We start from the raw sequence: 19,090 nt of genomic DNA, 5'->3' as shown, positions 1-19,090 counted from the left end.
GAGGAGAGGACTTTTGGAAAACCCTGAGGCCTTGGCATGGGAAAACCAGATCTGCTTATGGAAAAGACGCAAGGAGGCCTCTGCCTCATCCGTTCCCTGTTGTCCCAGATGCATTCTTGACCACCTTGAGCCTTCCTTCAACTCCTGGGCTAACACTGCCCTTCACCCATTGGCCCACGTTGCTCCTTGTGCACAACAGGTCGGCTGCCAGGTCAATGTGCAGGAAGTCCCTGCTTGTCCTGTCACACCGAGCCAGGGCTGATGTTTGAGGAGTCCTGGGGTGATCTTTAACTTTCAGGTCATCCTGAGACGGTGTCTGGAGGGCAGCACCAGTAAATCTATTTGAAATTCTGCCTTCCTGCAGTGGAGGAGGAGAAGGTCAGATCTCCAGGGGATTCATGTTCCTGTTTGCTGAGTTGATGTAGATTTAGTGGATTTAAGCGAAAATAACACACCTGAGTGCTGGAGAGAAGCTCTTCCCCCTTGTCCTGCAGAGGCACTGGGGTTACCAAATGACCCTAGAGCACATGAGTGGTGCTTGACAAGCAGCTTCCAAAGTTGGATGTACCACATACTGGTACCAGCTGGACCACAGAGCTCCACCATGCTGGGATCCAGTCCAGATTCACTTGCCCCATCGCTGGCAGGTGTGTTTGAATCTTCAGGCTGCCCTGGAGGACCCCCCCCCCACAACCTGTCTCCACTTGAAAACGAATCAAGAGCCTTGGCAGAGCTCAATTCCTTGCTTCACTGCTATTTTTAATCCCTTGTTAGAGTTCATTTCCTTTCTGGTGCCTGGTTATTTTCTCTCCCTGGTTTTCTGCTGTTTGCTTATTTGTCCACGTCCTCCCCACCCCCCTCCCTGAGCTGTTCCTTCAGGTCTGTTTTCTCTCTGGGCTCGGGAGAGGCAGCCCAGAGGCGTTCAGCAACGCCACCACTTGCAGTCATGAGATGGCCCCTGTGAACTGCCACTGCCATGGCCAGCCCTGCTCTGGGCACCACTGACCCCGGGGCCAGCATGGCCAGGCCCCAAACCACTGACAGGTGCTGGGCACAGTTCAGTGAGATGACCGTGGTGGCGATGCTGGAGCAGTCATCTTTATCCCTGGGTGGCTTTTAGCATCAGTTTGTCAGCTCCAGGCACTGGTTGAAAATAATAATTATCCCTTTTTCTTTGTGTCACCAATCCTGCTTTGGGTGAGACGCTCTGGGAGTGCTTTCCACCTTACCCACCCTTCTTGGGTTCAGGAGCTTGGGTTTGGGATGTGCCAGTGCCTTGGCATGACCCACAAGGTCCCACTGCCTCCTTAGCCCTGAAAATCTGTGGCGTTCCAGTGCAGGAGCACCTTTCGTTTTCTTCATGTAAGGCAGCTAATTTCTGAGCAAGGAATTGAATTTTCCGTGCCTGGCTTCACTCTGTTTTCTTATTTGTGGATTTTTCCGGTCCTTATTTCTCAGTCTTTGTATTTGCCTGGAGGAGTCTCGCTTGGCTGTCAAACAGTTAAACCCCGAGCCCCCTGCAAGCAGGGAGTCCTGGGCGTGTGATGGATTGCATTTTTATCTCTGTTTCTACAGCCAGTGTAAACGGGCTGGTGAAACACTTTCCACTCAAGATGTGCAATGGTGTTTCCTTAAATCTGAATCCGGCAGGACCAAGATCCAGCACATCTGAAACAGGGCTCTTTGGAGCACGAATGCTGCTATATGAGAAATGTGTTATGCAGGCGCCGGGCTGTTTTACATGCCGTTCCCGGCTCCTTTGGAGCTGAGACATGGAATCACTCATCAGCTGCGTCACACATACCGCTGCCGAAGCCCCCACGGTGTGAACGTTGGCAAAGGGAAGTGGACAAATCCTGCCATTAATATTTAAACCCAGCACAAATCCCGTTGTTTGCTCTTAAATGTTTATCCAGCTCCCCGGCGTAATTGGGCAGGCTGTTTTCTGCCGGGTTGCGTTGCACGTGTGGGAATCTGCTATTACAGCCCTCCCTCTGAATATTTTGTAGGAGAGCAAAATACATTTACAAGCAAATTTGGGTTTTATTTGGAGGCGCGGGAGGCGCGTTACTAATTTGGCTGCGGCCCGAACCCCAACGTGCGAAGTGCTCAATGTGTTGTGTGGGAGGAGGAGGTTTTATTTAGCTGCACACTCCTTTCCTCGCTGCCTGGGCTTTCCGTCGCTAACGCTGCGTGAGAGCAGCAAGCACCGAGGGTAGCCGGGGAACCCCAAAAAAATGCAGTCGCTCTTGGCATCTCGAGAACTCCTCCACCTTAATCTGTCACAGCGGCCACGGTGAGGGACCAAGGATGAGCTGAGCTTAGATGGGTCACCCCAGGCACCTCCTGGTCCCTATAGATGCAGCCAGGTGACCCTATAAAGGCAGTCGAGGCTGCTCTGGATATCTGCAGCTAGGAGTGGTGGGCAGGAGGGTGGGGAGGAGGATATTAAGAGTGCAAGCGTCTGGGATACCTAGGGATGGGGCCGGATAAGCGCTCATGGTAGACAGATTAGTCATCGGTTCCTGATAGGGGATAATCACTGGCTTGTCTGCTCTTTATCTGTGAGATAAGGATGAGGCTGGGGGAGGGAAGGAGAAGGCACAGAAAAGCTCAGAGGGCCAGGGTGGACTGTCCCTGGCGTGGTTGTCCCTCGTGGCTTATGGCAGGGCTTGGCCGCTGGCGGTAGAGGAGGAGGATCAGGCCATGTGTGGGGCTGTAGGCAAAAGCATTCATGCTCATCCAGGAACTGTGATTTCCTTTCTATTGCTTCAGCTCCCGTCCCAATTACGCGGTTGTGTCGCCTATAAATTATTCTGCAGAGGGAGCAGCAGCATCCTGTCCCTTCAGCATGCCTAGAGCTTGCTGGAACTTCTCTCAGGCAGTGACTATTAGCAGCAATTAAAGTAATTTTGTAAAGGACGTTAAATACAAATAACTATCTTACTGGGTCAGGATCATTCTCAGCCTTTGCTGGAGGAGCAAAACCCCTCAGGTTGGTGTTGTCTTGCTTACAAGCCAGGAAGAGACAGTTGCCCTGCTGAACAAGTATTCTGGAGCATGATTTTCATGAATTGCATTTGAGCTCCTGGTTCAGCAACGCACAGGGCTGAGGCGTGCACAGCATCCCAAGCTGTCTCTGTAGAAAAGTGGTTTCTGTTACCAGTCAAGTAGGGAAGACATCATTAAGATTTAATTGGGAATATGTCAGCTACAGCATCCCTTAGCTCTCTGACCCTCTTCCTTGCTTGAGAGGGAGATGAGATGGGAGAAGCAGGCCAAAGTGGAGTGGAGCATCCTCCAGCCACCTCTGTCCCTCCTTGCCATTGGCTCTCCCTGACGAGTCCCTGAGCAGAACTCAAAAACAGGGAGCTGAAAAGCCAAATTTCTGTTCCCTTTTGTGCTCCTCGCTGCTTGCTGGACTCTTGCTGCTGCCTGCCCTGTGAGCCCTGGAACCCATCATTGGGAGATAGGGTAGTGCTTTGGGGGAGAAAATGGTAATTGAAAGGGGCAAGGCAAGGGAAATTTGGTCCAAGTTGTTTAAGGCACTTGTGGGTTTTCTGCCTTTTTCTGTTCTCTGGAAGATGAAGTACAGCCTTTGAACACATGCATGTGACTGCCAAAGGCCCTGCTCTGGTCGCAGTTTGCTCTTTGAAGGATTATCGATCCTTTGTTCTTTCCTACAGAGGGTCTCTCCCAGTCAGGTACACGGATGCCCAGGGACTTGTCCCCTGTCCTAAAGCAAATGAGGGGCAGGACCAGGTGTTTAACCGAGGGCTCTGGAGCCCATATGCAGTGATAGCTTTGTTAAACTGTTCCAAACATGGGAAAGGGCTTGCAGGAACTGGAGCTTTACTGATGCTTTAACAAACCTGTGATGTGAAGCAGCAGGATGAGCACCCTGGGCAATCCCTGGAGCCATGGAACACTCCAGGCTCTGCAGCTGCATTGCCTGCACTCCTGGGGCTTTGGAGGAAGACAGGCCCCTGCTCTCCCTCAACATCACTTCATGTGTGATGCAGAGGGAGAGTGGCCAGGCAAGCATTAGCCCTGTGGTCAGGATCTCTCCTGGTGACTGCTGCCACCACTGTGTTGGGAGAGTATGGTGCTACCTGGGAATCAGGGTGGTATTCACCCACCTGAACTAATAAAATAGAGGTAGGTCTACTCCTTGGTGGTGGGACTGCTGATCTGCTGAGAGGGTAATCAAACATTGGAATGGGCTGCCCAGGGAAGTGGTGGATTCTCCGTCCCTGGAGGTTTTTAAGATAAGACTGGATGTGGCACTTAGCACCATGGTCTAGCAACCACAGCAGTAGTGGATCAGGGGTTGGACTTGATGATCTCGGAGGTGCCTTCCAACCCAGCTGATTCTATGATTCTGTGATAAACACAGTTGTCTCTTTTCTCCTCCCTCCCTGTCCCCTCAGGCGCTCCTGACCCTACTGCTGGGGCCAGCATTGATGACGAGAACTGCTGGCACTTGGACGAGGAGCAGGTCCGAGAGCAGGTGAAGCTGTTCCTATCTCAGGGAGGGTACTACGGCTCGGGGAAGCAGCTCAACTCCATGTTTGCCAAGGTGAGGAGCCGGCTGCTCTCTCCCATCTCTGCTCGGCATGTCACGTAGCTGGCAGCTCGCTGGCTGCCCTGGCAGGGTGCCCATCACAGCTGGGAATCTCTGCTCCAGTGCCTTCTCGCCCTGTCGCGGAGCAGGCAGTTGTAATCCAGGCTCTGGGTCAGGCCTGGGTTGTCTCACCTGCTGTCCTGGCAGGTCTCTTCCTCCCATGTGATGGGCTTGCCATGATCCCTGTGCAAGGGAAGGCATTCCCTTTTCTCCCCTTCAGCACGGTGGGGAAAAAGCCAACCCTGCAGAGCCTACCAAGACATGGAAAAGTGCCAGCAACCTATGGGCTCTTCTCTTTCTTTGCAGAAGGGCTTTGTTTTCATGTTCTTAGTCACTTGGTTCCTCTTCACAGCCTGGCTGTGGCTGCTACTCACTTGGGCTCCAACCAGCCTCATCACTGCCATTACATGAGGGTTGTAATGTATAACGTTATACACACGCACACACATACTTATATACATGTATGTATTTATAGTCTGGACCCTCAGGATGAGGGAGCTGTGGGTTGCCAGCAGGGTGAATGTATCTTAAACACCTCTGAGGGATCACATTTGTCTCACCAAAGACCTTCTCTTTGTCCTTTCCAGGTCCGGGAGATGCTGCGCATGAGGGACTCCAATGGGGCCAGGATGCTGACGCTGATAACAGAGCAGTTCATGGCTGATCCTCGGCTCTCCCTCTGGAGACAGCAGGGGACGGGCATAACGGAGAAGTGCCGGCAGCTCTGGGATGAGCTGGGTAAGGGCCGCTGCCTTGCAGAGAACAGCAGGGCTGTCTGGGCTGCTGGGCCAATGGACATCATTCCACAGGCCCTTTGGGGCTCTTCTCTGGGAGAAGAGACCCTGAGAGATGCCAGGAGCTTACTTTATCCCCTGCTGGGGAAATCCTGGTGGGACAGCTGGATCAGGCCCAAACCACACAGTTCCATACCTTAAACCAGCCCCTCTCCTGCAAAGGGGTCAAGGACGATGAGTGTGCAGCGTGTGGCCAGTCCCATACTTGCAGCAGCCTGGTGTTTGGTGTGCTGCACCAAAGCCTTTGCGAGGGAGGACACAGCGGGCTGGTGAGCCCTAGGGGCTGGATGTAGTTGGATGTGGAAGTGCTGTTTCTGGAGGAACCATGATCCAGAGAGGAAAGGCAGGTTCTCAAGTTTCAGCACATCTGACAGATTTCTGCCTGCTGTGGTGCGCGTTTCTGGGGTGAGGGGGGCAGGATGGGTGGCACAGAGCCTGGCTGTAAGGGAAATGCAGCTCTGGGTAATTCTGTCTAAGCACCTTAGACACTGGCTCAGCTGGCTGACACTGTAATATGATTAGAACAAAACATTTAGATGATGTGAGCTTGGGGAGGTTGGTTGTGTGGTGAAGTTAACCCAACAGTTTTGGGCTGTCGTGGACATCCCTGATGTTGGGTTGAATAGTTTGACTTGAGCCATAGTTTTATGAGTGAGTTTGAGCTTCTCTGCAGCCTGCTGGTAGGAGATGCTGTGCAAGGGCAAGGACTGACTGGCTGGGAGCAAAGGAATCTTGTAGAGCTGGAAGGAAGAAGTATTAGGATGGTCCAGGATCAGGAGCACCTGAAGCTGCAGCTGGAAACCACAGACCCTCCTACCAAGTGCCCAGCAAATGCAAATATAGTCATGAGGCTGGGGACTCTGGCCAAACTGTGCAGACAAGGGCTGGGCAGGGATGGGATGACTTGCTTCAGTATGAAGTTCCCTACATGGAAATAACTACACCAGCTCTGGATAGCTCATCTGTGCTTGCTTGCCAAGAAGATATTTCCAGGATTTTGGGATGCTGCAGCTAGACAGTTGGATAAGCAAGGATCCCGGAGAGGTGGCCAAGTCCACCAAGCCAGAATTTCTGCATGGAAGAAAGCAAATGCATTGGTGAAACGTGAATGGATGGGTGTGTGGGCAGGCCTAGACACAGGAAGCAATTTGCCCAAAATTACAGATTATTTGGCCAGATTTCCAACCCTGTATCCTAGCCGAGAGCCCTCCCTCCCTTCCTGCACAGGCAAGGGGGGAGTGGTTGGGTTTCCATCCCGGCTTAGCCATACGAGGACCAGGTTGGTGCACACAGTTTTGGTCGGCACAGTGGGAGGAGGTGGCAGCACGTCCCCGTCGGCAGATGGCAAAGTGGCTGGGGAACATCAGGGCCTTACCAGGGCTGGATCAGCGTGACAGCAGGGGAAGTGTGGTGCCAGCCAACACACGTCAGAGCAAGCAGCTCGCCTGGCATAGGCATGTCACATGGGAGGGTCTGGGCATCTCCACGCTGAAGAGGAGCCCCTGTAGAGGACACGTTGATGTTCCAAGAAGCGGCTCCAGGACAGGATGGGCATGGACTATACTCAAAGCAGGGATTATTCCCCCTATTTTACAGAAGCCTTTTGGATTTGGCCTTGGGCAGCGTTTGCTGTAGGAACAGAGCATCTCTCTGAAGGAAGGGTGGAGGCACAGAGTGATCAGAGCTGCCGTGAGTTGGTGGAGCTCACCAGTAACAAACTTGAACAACAGAGAGAGGTATCCCAAACCATCCCTGGATGGGTAACAGTAGCCAGGGCATATCAGGCAGTGAAGGCACCTTGTCTGACTGCCTGTGGGCTGTGGATGCCAAAGCTGCTGGTGTTACCACTGCTGCTGAAGGGAGGGATGAGGGGCCTGTTGCCAGCTGCCATGGGAAGCCCTGGCACAGACCGCAGTCCTCCACCACGTGGAAGCAAAAAATGGGCCTCTTGGAAATTATTTTGGGCACGTGTTTAATAATTAATCATTGATTTTACCAAAGACTGCATCACAGACTTGCGTGGGATTGGAAGAAGATCAGCCTTAAAGAAGATTGTGGATTTGTGCTGGGGAAAATGTAAAGGATTTTGCAGGATTTCAGAGTTTAAAAAAAAAAAAAAAATTAAAATAAAAATGGGATCGTTTGCTTGTGCGTGTGCTGCCAACTGAACATCTATTGCCCCGTCTGCTGGGGAGCCAGAGGAAGGACCTGCTGGCTGGAGAGCTCAGCAGCGTGGGAGTATTTGCCCTGGCGCATTAGTACTTACGATTAAAGCCTAATTACAAAAAATAGACGAAAAACCAGCTGAAGTGCAGCCTGACCTTAATCTGCCTGGAGACGGGTTTATTTATCTCGGCCACTTGTTTACAGTGGGGAATTTCAGCAGATTAAGCCGGGGAGCGACCCTGTGGGAAACGGGAGAATTTCTTTGATGGTTTGGAAACTTGGGCGCGGGATCGGAGCGCCTGTCTTCTCCGGGGCCGGCAGCCAGGACCGCTGGGCTGGGAAGGCTCTGACCCCCCCGTCCCTGCACCCAGCCCCGTCATCAAAAAGCATTTTTGTTTAGAGGCTTAGCTTAATCGTGATCTGCTGCTTTGTTCCCCGCTTAACCTCCTGCTATTGGAAAGTTCAGATGAAGGTTTCTGCAGCATATGAAGAGACACGGAGTCTGACCCGGCGTGGCATTTTGGCTCAGGACAGGAGTCACTTGTGCTGTCAGCTGATGTCACTTGACCATAGGGCTCAGAAAACCACTCTATTCTATCTCCCAGATAATTATCATGACCGAGACATATGCAAATCCCACTTCCCTCCTTGTTCCCATCTCCCCACCGCATCTTCTGCAGGAGAGCCCAGGGGCATAACGTTTTGGCAGGCGAAGGATGCCTCGGAGGGCTCCCAAAAATAGGCAGCAGAGTCATGAGGCTTCCGAGGATCGCATATTAGCTGAGCTGTGGGAGCCAAAAATCCAGCGGGTGCATCCCATTCCTGGGGGCGGTGGAGCCGGAGCACCAAGCCTCGTTACCGCCTGTCAGCCAAGCTCTGTGCACCAGCAGAGGCGTGAGCTGGAATTGCCGGAGGCTGCTTTTCACACAGGCAGCCCCAAAGTGGGCGAAGAAGGGCAATGACAACAGGCGGGAGCCCTGGTGGGAAGGGGATGCCCAACGCCAGGAGCCAAGTGCAGGATTTATCTCATGGCCATCCGAGGAGGTGGGGAGTTCTATGCCCTCAGAGTGGCAGTGGGCAGGCACCCACCGCTTGGCTGAGGGGCAGCAACCAGAGCCTTTAAGGAGGACTCGTTTTCTGGAGCTGAGACCTGATTTTTTCAAAGATGCCGTGTCTGTGCATCCCCTATGGAGCCTGCAGGAGCCTGGGAGCGAGTGACATGGACTCTGGGAAGGATGGGCCCCTAAGGAGGTAGCTCTTTTACACATTAATTAATTGCTGATGTTGCAGCTCAAAAATCTTAATCCCCCATGTTCATCAGAAAGGAGTGGGGTTTTGGTGGGATTTCCTGGGAGCCCCGAAGCTGAGAGGCAGATGGAGCTGGACCAGGAAAGAGCTGCTTTGGACGTTTGCTGGTCCTCACTGCCTGTGATTGCTTTTCCCATGCCCATTCCTGGATGTGATGCTGCTGCCACCATCTGCGTTGTGACGCGGTGACGTCTCTCCTGCCAAACCAAGCTGCTCTGAGGAGCCAGACGTGCACAGCCTCCACGCCTTGCTAATGTTTTTAACTAAACATGTCCACAAGTCCCAACTTGGCAAAGGATGGGTCTGAGGAGGTGCACCCCAAAAGCACCACCAAAGCTCAGCTATAATGCAGAGGAGCAGAGATGCCAGAGTGGGGCCAGGGCCAGGACATCACTGCTCTGTCTGGTTTTGCCTTGTGTTGCCTGGCAAAGGGACCGGCTGCTCTGGCTGCCTGTGTCAGAGCTGCAGCCTCGCTCGGGGCTGTTTGGCTCGGTGGCAGGGCTGTGCAGCTGGGAGCTGCCACTCAAAACACAGGGAGCGAGGAAGGGGGTTTGGGCTTGTGGAGGAATTCCCTTCGTTGCACAGTGGAGGCGTGTTGGGTGATGTTGTCCTGCCATAGGCTGTCACTTCAGGGTAGGAACTTGGCTCTGGGAGTCATGGAGAGGTGGAGGAGAGCACCAGGCTGGGCTGGGAGAAGGAAGGTGCTCCAGGTTGATGCTGGCCCCATGGAGGAGAGGCAGGGAGTGTGTTTCTGCAGGAGGCTGAGCTGTCCCATGTGTATGACAGGATTTGACACAGGCAGAGAGAAGAGCAGCAGGAGCTGCTCAGCCTGAGGGCATCCCTGGGGGCACCTCACACTGCAGCTGTGCCAGCCCACAGCCATCCCACCCTGTGGGGCAGGCACAAGGGAGGGAACTTGCCGCATCTTGGCAGCCTTACAGGGAAATTTGGCTAGAAATGCAATTAGCTAGAGGAGTATTCGTGGTTTTGCACTTATTCAGGTTGCTGTAGCCCTTATCAGAGCAGTGAGTGACCCAGGAGAGTCGGCAAGGCTTAGTTCGCAGCACCAGTGTCAGTTTTATGAAAGGATGATTTGGATCTTAATGACAACAGATGTCCTTGGTCCTGGTTTTACCTCTCACGTAGCAGACAACATCATCAGGACTGTGAGGTCCCATGGTTGACCTACAGGGTGTCAGCGTGTGTGTCCTTCTGGTGGGCATCTCTGCTTGTGAGATCCAGAGGACTCACACCTGGGAGGGCTCTTGCCTGCAAGACATCAAGCCAAGCTCGAGGTTCCACTGTTGGTTCCTCTACAGGCTGGGGGCTACTGGGGATTAAAAAAGAAAAAGAGGGCAAAAAAAAGAAAGAAAATACACCAAATCTCCTTTTTAAATAGTTGAATGCAAATGGCCTGAAGAACAATGGCAGATGAAATAGCATTCAGAGCGGGTTTTAAAGCACTTGGAACGTGGGTAGGATCAAAATCAGGTTAGTCTTTGGAGATACAGACTCTGCAGCTTGCCAGGGTGTTTTTAAGCATGCTTTGATGTGTAGTTCAAACACTAGATTTGTCCTGGCAGACAGAAGCACTCACAAATTCATACACAGCCGCTCTCTCCTTCCCTCCCTCCCCACTGTCCCCCATCTCATGAGATTATAATTTAGCTTCATTATGGAGGAGTTTTACTTTGTCCTGGTTTCAGCTGGGATAGAGTTAATTTCCTTCTTATTTAAAAGCTGTGTAAATCCCCCTCCTGGGTCTGTGCATTATGCTGAAATGAACCTCGATGAAGCCTTGTGGGCTCTCACGGCGAGCACGGCAGCCACCGAGCTTTGCCCCGCGCGTACGGCGGTGGCACCTCCGTGACTTCTTGGCTTTGTTTAGGGGCACTGTGGGTGTGTGTGGTGTTAAACCCTCACTGCAAGCTGGAAGAGAAATCCTGCTGGCTCCGGCAGCTGCGCAAGTGGGGCGAGATGGACGTCTGTCCCCTGGAAGATGGCAATTACGGTAACGAGCTTCCCAACATCACTAACGCGCTTACGCAGAGCTCCGGTCACAGCCAAGGTGAGTCCGGGCAGGGGGTGGAAACCCAGCTGATAGCCAAAGGATTTGGGTTCAGGTCAAAACTCACTCAAAGTTGAGAGACCTCAGTTCACCTGCTGGTGATGTTTCTGGGAGCCATAGGAGTACAAAATGTTTCTCTTTACTGCCTCTGGTTTTATATACGCTTGGAAATATTTGTCTCTGCTCTTAGGTGAAGTCAGTTGTGTTTGGGGCATCAGATTAGAGACCATTTTAAAGCAACTCAACTTTGGGGGAGTTTAGACCCCTATAGTCTGTGCAGGTTTGGGTGTGGGCTTATACAGAAAACCAGTACCACTTGACTGGAGCAGAGCTGAGCTCAGAAGCCCTGGCTGTAATGTGAGAGTGAGGAGTTGGAGATGATGCAGAGTCCCTTTCCTAGTCCTCGAGCCTCACTTAAGGGCTTTGATTCAGGTCACAGGGAAATCATTAGCTAGGAATGTTAACGCAGTTCAAGTGCAGAGCATAGACGCAGCAATGTAGTTATGGGGTTGTTCCTTGTGACATTTTCTTAACCCCTGACAAAGCATTTGATCCCTTTAAATTTAAGCATGTTTTCTCCTTTCTTTTACTTGAAGTAGACATTAATTGAATGTTACTGCTCTTAACATGCCTCTGTCTAGTGCACTAGAGTACTCTTTGGTGTATTATGTGTGGCCAGAGTGGGAAGAGGAGAGTGGGACAGCAGTGAAGGAAACTGCACTCCTCGGGGTGGGATTAGTCCCTCAGCAGTGGTTCAGGAGTGTGGCTGTCCTGCCAACCCACCCCAGCCATGGCCAGGACCACACACCCCGCTGCCCGCAGTGCCTCCCTATGCTCATCCTCAGGGAGCAGCTTAATTTAAACCTGGCCTTGCTCCACGTCCTGCACCAGCCCCAGGACTCCACACTGGTGTTCCCAGCTCTCCCAAAGATTCACTCCAGCATTCAGGGCAGGTAACTGGGGCTGAGCAGGTCACTTTTTTTAGACCTGCAGGGAGTTTCCAAAGCACATGCCAGGGATGTCCCCTTCTCCCAGTGCTCCTGCCTCTCCAAGCAGGGGACTGAAAGCAGCACGGATCCTGGAGGTGTCCCAGGGTTCATGTTTGTGCATATGCAAATACTGCCGCAGATTGTTGCCAGCCTCCTTTATTACTGAAGGAGAACAGCTGATTCCTGAAATCCTTCCTGGTAAAGTGAGCAGGCTTGGTTCTCAACATAGAAACACCTGTTTAATTTCTTTCCACCTTGGGGTGCCTGCAGCATTCCAGCTAATTGTTTGTTGTCATCGTTTCCGGAGCGTGTTTATCCAGCCTCCCTGGATCAGCTTTGAACAGGGCCTTTTGTTTTCCACCCTTGAATGCTTTTACCTCGGCCTGTCTTGTGGGTTGCAGGACCTAACATTCAGCCCCTTTGGGGCTTCCCATTTTGCAGCTATAAGGGCTGTGTTTGGCCCTTATGATCCAATGTGGCTGAAGTGATAGTGGGATTTCTCCAGACGAGTTTTTTCTTATGACAAACCACTTGTCTGATCCATCTGGATGGAGTGAAATGCTCATCCAGCATTTGGCAGCTTCAGAAGTGCCCATGAAGTTACAGAGCAGTTCTGAAGAGGAGCACAGACATCCACTGCAGGGCAGCAGTGGGGTTTCAGACAGTGCTGTTTCCTCCCTTCCCGCCCCCTCCCGCAGCCCCTGGAGGTTGCTGGAAGGTGATGGTTCCCCCTGTCACCCGGAGACTGATGACACACGCTCCTGTAGTTCCCTTGGTGGCTTCAGGTGCTGCTGATCTAAGAAGCTGCGGTTCAGTGAAGCCAGGACTTTGTGTTGGAGAGGAGGAGGAGTGTTCATGGTGTTTGCAGGGCAGTAATGCTGAGGAAGCCCAGTCCTGATCCGGGGGCAGCTGCCTGCGTGCTGTGCTTCACAGGGGAGGGAATGCACTGCCATGTTTCAAGGCATCAGCCTTGTATGTGACAGTGGATTGTGGTCAGAAAGCAAACAGACGGGTGGCCGGCCCCTGCCTCTTTTCTCACCTCTCTGGCCAAGTCACCTATTCTAGCAAGTTACATTAGTCTCCATCAGAGATGGGGTGGGCAGGAGAGGTATCCAAAGGCAGTCTGCCACAGTGCAGGAGCCAGAGCCCCGTGTCCATCTCAGAAATGGCATGGGCCCCTGGTGTGGGACCAAATGGGGCTTTGCTCTCATTGCAAAGGCAGAGCTCTGTCCAGGGAGGTCATGTCTGGGAGGAGGAACAGGCTACCCCTGCCCCAGCAAGGCCCTGATGGTTTTTCTCTTTGCAGACTCGCTGGCCAGGCCCAGACGAACCGTGTTCACGCGGGCGATCGAGGGCTGTGACCTCCACTGGCAGGACAGCCACCTGCAGCGCATCATCAGCAGTGACTTCTACGTGTCCCCCTCCTACCAGCGGGAGGGCGAGAGCCTCCTCTTCAACTCCCAGGGACAGCCACTGTGGCTGGGTGAGCATCCAAACCAGCACCCCTTACATGGCCTCTGTGGGGAGGGCTGCTAGTGGACAAGAGCCACCCGAGGCTGTCCGGGGTCCTTGCAAGCTTCTGCATCCTAGACTGTAATTGCTGCCCTGCCCTTAGCCTCAGGAGTGGGGCAAGCAGAGGAATTTGATGCCCAGCCACAGTCCTTAAAGCAATCCCCATGTCTTTACAGTCTGGGTTCCTCTTGAGCAGCTTGGACCAAGCTTATCGAGTCTTCTTTCATCCTGCCAGCATTTAGCTGTCCCCCACTGTTTGCAGTACAGGGGGACTGGACACTTAAAGTCCCTTGAAAGTTGGCTGCTGAGCACAGCTGTATACTCAGGATATTTTCTTCCCTGCTCTCACCTTGATACTCTTCCCTTAAAGGCAATGAGCAGGTGGTACATTTAAGCCTTGTGTGAGCTTAAGGCATGTGGGGCCAGGCAAGCCCAGTACTCTCCTGTGTTGTAGTCTTTCAGCCCACGTACCTCAGGCCACAGGAGTTCTCTACTGCAAAGTCGTGACCTTGGGCAGATCTGCAGATCCTTGACAGCTCCATGTCTGGGATGAGAACAAGTGAGATGAAGGGCTTGGGAGGACCTGGTGTGGCTGTCAGCCCTAGGCAGATCCCAAAATGGGAGACACAAGCCCCCACCTCCTCCAGGAGAGGGGATGACTCATCCCCTACAGCCCAAGAGGTGAATATATGGACAAAGCCCACCACTGCACTGCTGTACACTCCGGGAGCTGGGGTCTGCCACCCCCCAGCCACATGGGAAGAGAATATTTAAAGTCGTCTAGAGAGGTGGTTTCTGGAGCAGCAGACACTAAGTTGCTATTAATGCCAGGGAAGGGCCCATGTGAAGGCTGCTGGTACATCTTAGCTGGAGCAGGAGAGGATATTTCTACACTGGGAAGAGTTTTGGGCAGCTGCAGGCAGAAGGTCTCTTCCCTGTGCAGCCACAGGCAGCATTGGTGGATTAGTGCATCCATGGGCTCTATCTAGAAGGGATGTGATGGACACAACTCCCCTGTCCCTAGCCTAATCTGGGTTCTGTTGAGCCCTTCAGTCCAGCTGGTTGGTGCATGTTATTTTTCTGATGTATTTGCTGTGATTTTTGGATTTTGCGCTTTTGCTTTCTTGGCACCCTTTCAGGGACTCAGTGCTGGGAGAAGAGTGTGATTTGTCAGCAATTTCCAGTGATGAATTCAGTGAGAAGATGAATATTTCATCCATTTAGCAAATGAATAGAGGGAGCAACAAGAAGCTCTTTTACAGATGTGTTTGTTCTGACAGCCTCTTCCTCACGTATTCCTTGTGGGTGACCTTTGGGATGTGGAAACCCCATTTGTAGAGGTGGTTGTCTGCATTTCCAGAGCTTTTGGAGCTCTCCCAGGAATAGAAATTATCCCTCTACCATAACTTTATGTCTTCTGTGTTTGCCCGGGTTTTTTTCTCCCCTTGGTAGGACATTTTGCAAGAAAATGGGATTTTTGCTGCTTGTTATGCAGCGTGTCATGTCATCTGCTCCTGCTAATTTCTCACCCAGTCATAATCCTCTCCACAGTTGCTTGTGATTTCAGGTGAACAATAAGCAGCAGGAGCAGATGAATTCCTAAGCAACTGTGAGTCCTGGGAGGGGGTTCCATGCAACTGTTCCTAATAATAAAACACCAGGCAGGAGAACTGCAGAAGAGATGGGGTGTCTGCAGAGCTCGCTCCATGGAGCTGTTAAGGAAGCAGTTCAGAGCATCGCCCCAAATCTACCAGTGTCCCCAGCGCAGGGCTGGATGCCCAGCCTCACCCTGTGTATCATCACCTGTGCCATGAGAGCAGGAGGAGGTGTTGGTCAAGACACCAAGAAGTGTTTGGGTGCACAGCAGCGAGAGAAATCATGATAAGCCGTGCGGATTTCAGGAGAAATGAGCGGCAGGGTTGCACCAGCCTGTGCTGGAGCTGTCGTATTGCAGCAATGGCGTGTTGGAAATGCTTCCATTAGATAAGCTTTGCGGAGGTGGGGATTTAGGTATTGACGTGGCTGCTGTGGGTTGAGTGTGGTAGGAGTCCCGTTAGTATTCCTGGTAGGCATCCCTTCCAGGAGCAGGGAGAAAGGGATGAATTCAAAACAGGAAGGAGGAGTTTAGCTGCTGGGGTGTGGGGAAGATCAGGAGAAGAAGATGCCACATCAGTGCCGTCCTGTAAATGTCTGTGCTCGTCCAGCTCAGCCGTGCCCCTGTGCTTGTCCTTGCAGAACACGTCCCGACAGCCTGTGCCCGGGTGGATGCCCTGCGCTCCCACGGCTACCCCAGAGAAGCTCTCCGACTAACTGTTGCCATAATCAACACCCTGCGACTGCAGCAGCAAAGGCAGCTGGAAATATATAAGCATCAGAAGAAAGGTATGGGAGAAGTGTCTCGTGAGGTCTGCCTGGGGTGTCTCAGCTGGTTGGGAAAGTCTTCTCCACTTCCAAGAGAGTTGTGCTGCCCCATTTGGAGTGGCAGAGGTTGAGGGTGGGCAGCACTGCATGGGATTACTCACATCCTAGGAAGACAAACTGATTTGCTTGAGCCAGCCTGAGTCGATATGCCCATGCTAAGGACAGAGCTGCCCTCATGCTGTCTTCAGGCTGATGGAGTAGGGATGTTCTTGCTCCCACAGTCGCTGTGTCTGGTTGCCTGTGTCCAGTTGCCTGTGTCTGGTTGCCCAGGCAAGTACTGCCTGCATTAAAGAGGAGCTGCCTCTCTGCAGAGCAGCAGTAGCTGGCTGTGTGTGCTACCTCCACCTTGCATTTTCCTGAGTAAATATACCAGGAGGCAATCCCAGTGTTCCTCCTTTTGCAGGGAGCTGGGGTCAGTTACTGCAGTGCTGCTGAAGGTCAGCAACTCCTGGTCCTTGCCAGCTCAGCCAGCTTGACATCACCAAAAAATGGAGCTTTTAAGACTCGCTGGAAGTCTTTATCATTTCAAGAGAGATTTCTGCTTGTATTTCCAAAACATTCAGGCTACCATTGCAAATTAGTCCATAAGCTGCAGGTCTGACTTCATAGACCCTGTCTTGGGATTCTGCAGTCCCTCATGTCCTCCTGGAACAGAGGAGTCGCAGCATGTTGCTGCATGCAGTCGTTTGTGCGGCCTCAGGGGCACCTTTCTGTGTGTGTGTGTGCCTGCTCCCTCTGTTGTCTGTGCCTAGTGGCTGCTCTGAGCTGCTCCTTGCCCTTGTGAACTACCATGCCCAGGTTGTGGGAGCAGAAAAAGGCCTGTGGTCTCAGAGACCCCTCTGGGTGCAGAACTTGTCTTTAAATTCCTTACTTTTATCTTCTTTCCGTTCTATTCTTTGCAGAGCTGCTGCAGCGAGGAGCAACAACCATCACCAACCTGGAGGGCTGGGTCGGCCACCCTCTGAACCCCATCGGCTGCCTCTTTCTCACCCTGACCGAAGCTTGTAGATTAGAAGAGGAAAACTGCCTTGAAATTTCAGGTACCAAGTGCTCCTCCTGGCTCCCTTCCCAGTGGATGTGGCTGAGGTGGGTGCAGGTCTGGGGCTCTGGACACCTGGGCTTTGAGTCTACCCTCAGTGCCTTGGCAGGAGCAGCCAGGGCACAGCTGCCGTGCAGAGAAGGAAGGTAGTGACCCTGAGTTTCCCCAGGGTTTGCAGCCAGAGCAGAGCAGGAGGGCAGATCAGCAGAGCTGGGACAAGACATGCTGGTCTATGGGAAGGCTCTAGTGTCAGCTGTGCACCCTGTTAAATGTGTCTGGGGTCTCCTGCAGTGACAGCAGAAGGGAGGTTGAAGCCCATATCTCCCTCAGGGGGCTTTTATCCATCACCTCTGGGTGACTGAAGATGGGCAGGAGGGGAAGTGTGGGTCTTGCTTCTGAAGTTGAGAGGTTTTTCTCTGGCATGGTTCTGCTACCTAGGAAGACTCTTCTAACCGCACTGCATCTGCTCTCTCTTCCTTCAGATGCTGGGGACTCCAAACCCCCAGTGTATCAACATGTGCCCGTCGTGACCGGCAGCCAAGACAGTGGCGAGTCCTACCTGTCCCTGGCCTTAGAGGTGGCCCTGATGGGGATGGGTCAGCAGAGAGTGATGCCTGAAGGTCTCTATGCCCAGGACAAGGTGTGCCGCAATGAGGAGCAGATCATTGCTCGGCTGCAGGACCTGGAGCTGGACCCGGTGCTGGTGCAGACCCTGCGGAAGCAGTGCATCTTGCTTCTGGAAGGTGGGGACTCAGCTCATCTGCCTGACTTCTGTGTCTTAGCTGAGTGTTGGTAACGTCTCTGGGGTGCCCTTTCCAAAGTTTACGTCTGTCTGCACCCATCCTGGCTTCTTCCTCTGTGGGTGTGGTGCAGAGCCTGTAGGGTGGCTGCTCTGCTGCATCACCTGGCAAAGCAAGGGTTTACTGGCACCCCTGGGAAAAGACCAGCTCCAAGGCAATACAGCAAAGGGTGCTGAGCACCTCAGTTTCTGAGGCTTTTTGACCTGAAAGGTTTCTTTAGAGAAGGAAAGAGCAGCCCTGGATCTAACTTGAGTAACGTGCCAGGGCAGCAGATCCTGAGAGCTTTGGGGTGGTGCAAACCCCAGCCACAGATCCTGCTGTGCTGATTATGGCTGATGGGCTCTGCTTCTGCCTAGGTGGTCCCTTCAGCGGCTTGGGAGAAGTCATCCACCGTGAGAGTGTCCCCATGCACACCTTTGCCAAATACCTGTTCTCTGCCCTGCTGCCCCACGATGCAGATCTGGCATACAAGCTGGCTTTGCGGGCCATGAGGTTGGTGCATGTTTAATTCTGTCTCTGCCCCCCTTTTTGCCTCTCTCCTGGGCTCAGTGGGAAGCTGGGATGCTTTGCAACTTCAGAGCAGGGATGGGAGTGGAGACAGGCTTGGAGCTTGCCATCCTTGGGTTCTTGTGCAGTGTGTAGGGCCACCTGGGCACAGCAGCAGTGCAAAAAGCTTCCTGCTCTCCCTTTGGGTGATTCCTGGTTTATAAGCCACATCTGTAATATTTGCATGGGTCCAGTAATGTCTGCTGGTCCAGCTCTCCACCTCAGCCCCTTACCCCAGCCTGGACCACCACCTGCCTGTCCCTGTGACAGGCATCTTCTGCCAGAGCAGGTCCCAGGCACTCACAGAGCTGTCATCTGCCTTCTGTCTGCCAGGCCTCAGGCACCCTGCAGCCCTCCCTGCCTGCAAAAAGGGCTGTTATCCTGGCACAGATGGGTGGATGATTTGCCCTGGGCTCCAGGATGTCGCAGAGCCAGGTGGAGAACACAGTTGCACTCTGTTCTCCATTAAATCCCATCTCTGTCTCTGGGACTGGGGACACAGCTGATGCTGAGAGCTGCCCTGTCTCCCTTCCCGGTGCATGACAGACTTCAGACATCGGCCTGTGTACTGTGCTGTTTTGACAGGGCCTGGATGGGTCTTGAAAAAGCTGGAATTTCCCAAACAAGTCAATGCTTGAAGGAATGTCAACCCTAGAGCATCCCAGTGCTCTCTGCCTCTCACATCATTAAAAGTCCTGCCCCAGATCATTATTTCCTTGCAGCATTTCCTCAGTGAAATGGGCCATCTCTCCCCAACACAGGGGGAAGGTTTGAAATCCCCCTGTCCTGGGAAGAGCTGCTCAGGAGGACAACCAGAGCTAAT

General features: G+C 52.8%; 1 protein-coding gene across 1 annotated transcript in view; it reads left to right on the top strand.

Moving 5' to 3' along the window:
• ZSWIM5 (zinc finger SWIM-type containing 5) overlaps window positions 1-19,090 on the top strand; it is a 98,421-nt gene that overhangs the window by 72,837 nt on the left and 6,494 nt on the right. The window contains exons 3-10 of the mRNA XM_032695812.1: window positions 4,431-4,579; window positions 5,212-5,362; window positions 10,781-10,960; window positions 13,256-13,432; window positions 15,697-15,843; window positions 16,785-16,922; window positions 17,404-17,664; window positions 18,078-18,213. Coding sequence (XP_032551703.1) covers window positions 4,431-4,579; window positions 5,212-5,362; window positions 10,781-10,960; window positions 13,256-13,432; window positions 15,697-15,843; window positions 16,785-16,922; window positions 17,404-17,664; window positions 18,078-18,213 — 1,339 coding nt within the window. The remainder of the gene's footprint in view (window positions 1-4,430; window positions 4,580-5,211; window positions 5,363-10,780; window positions 10,961-13,255; window positions 13,433-15,696; window positions 15,844-16,784; window positions 16,923-17,403; window positions 17,665-18,077; window positions 18,214-19,090) is intronic.

This window comes from Chiroxiphia lanceolata, chromosome 9 (genome assembly GCF_009829145.1).
Source record: "Chiroxiphia lanceolata isolate bChiLan1 chromosome 9, bChiLan1.pri, whole genome shotgun sequence".
Lineage (NCBI taxonomy): Eukaryota > Metazoa > Chordata > Aves > Passeriformes > Pipridae > Chiroxiphia > Chiroxiphia lanceolata.
The sequence above is the reverse complement of the archived record's forward strand: the minus strand, read 5'-3'. Positions and strand labels throughout refer to the sequence as shown.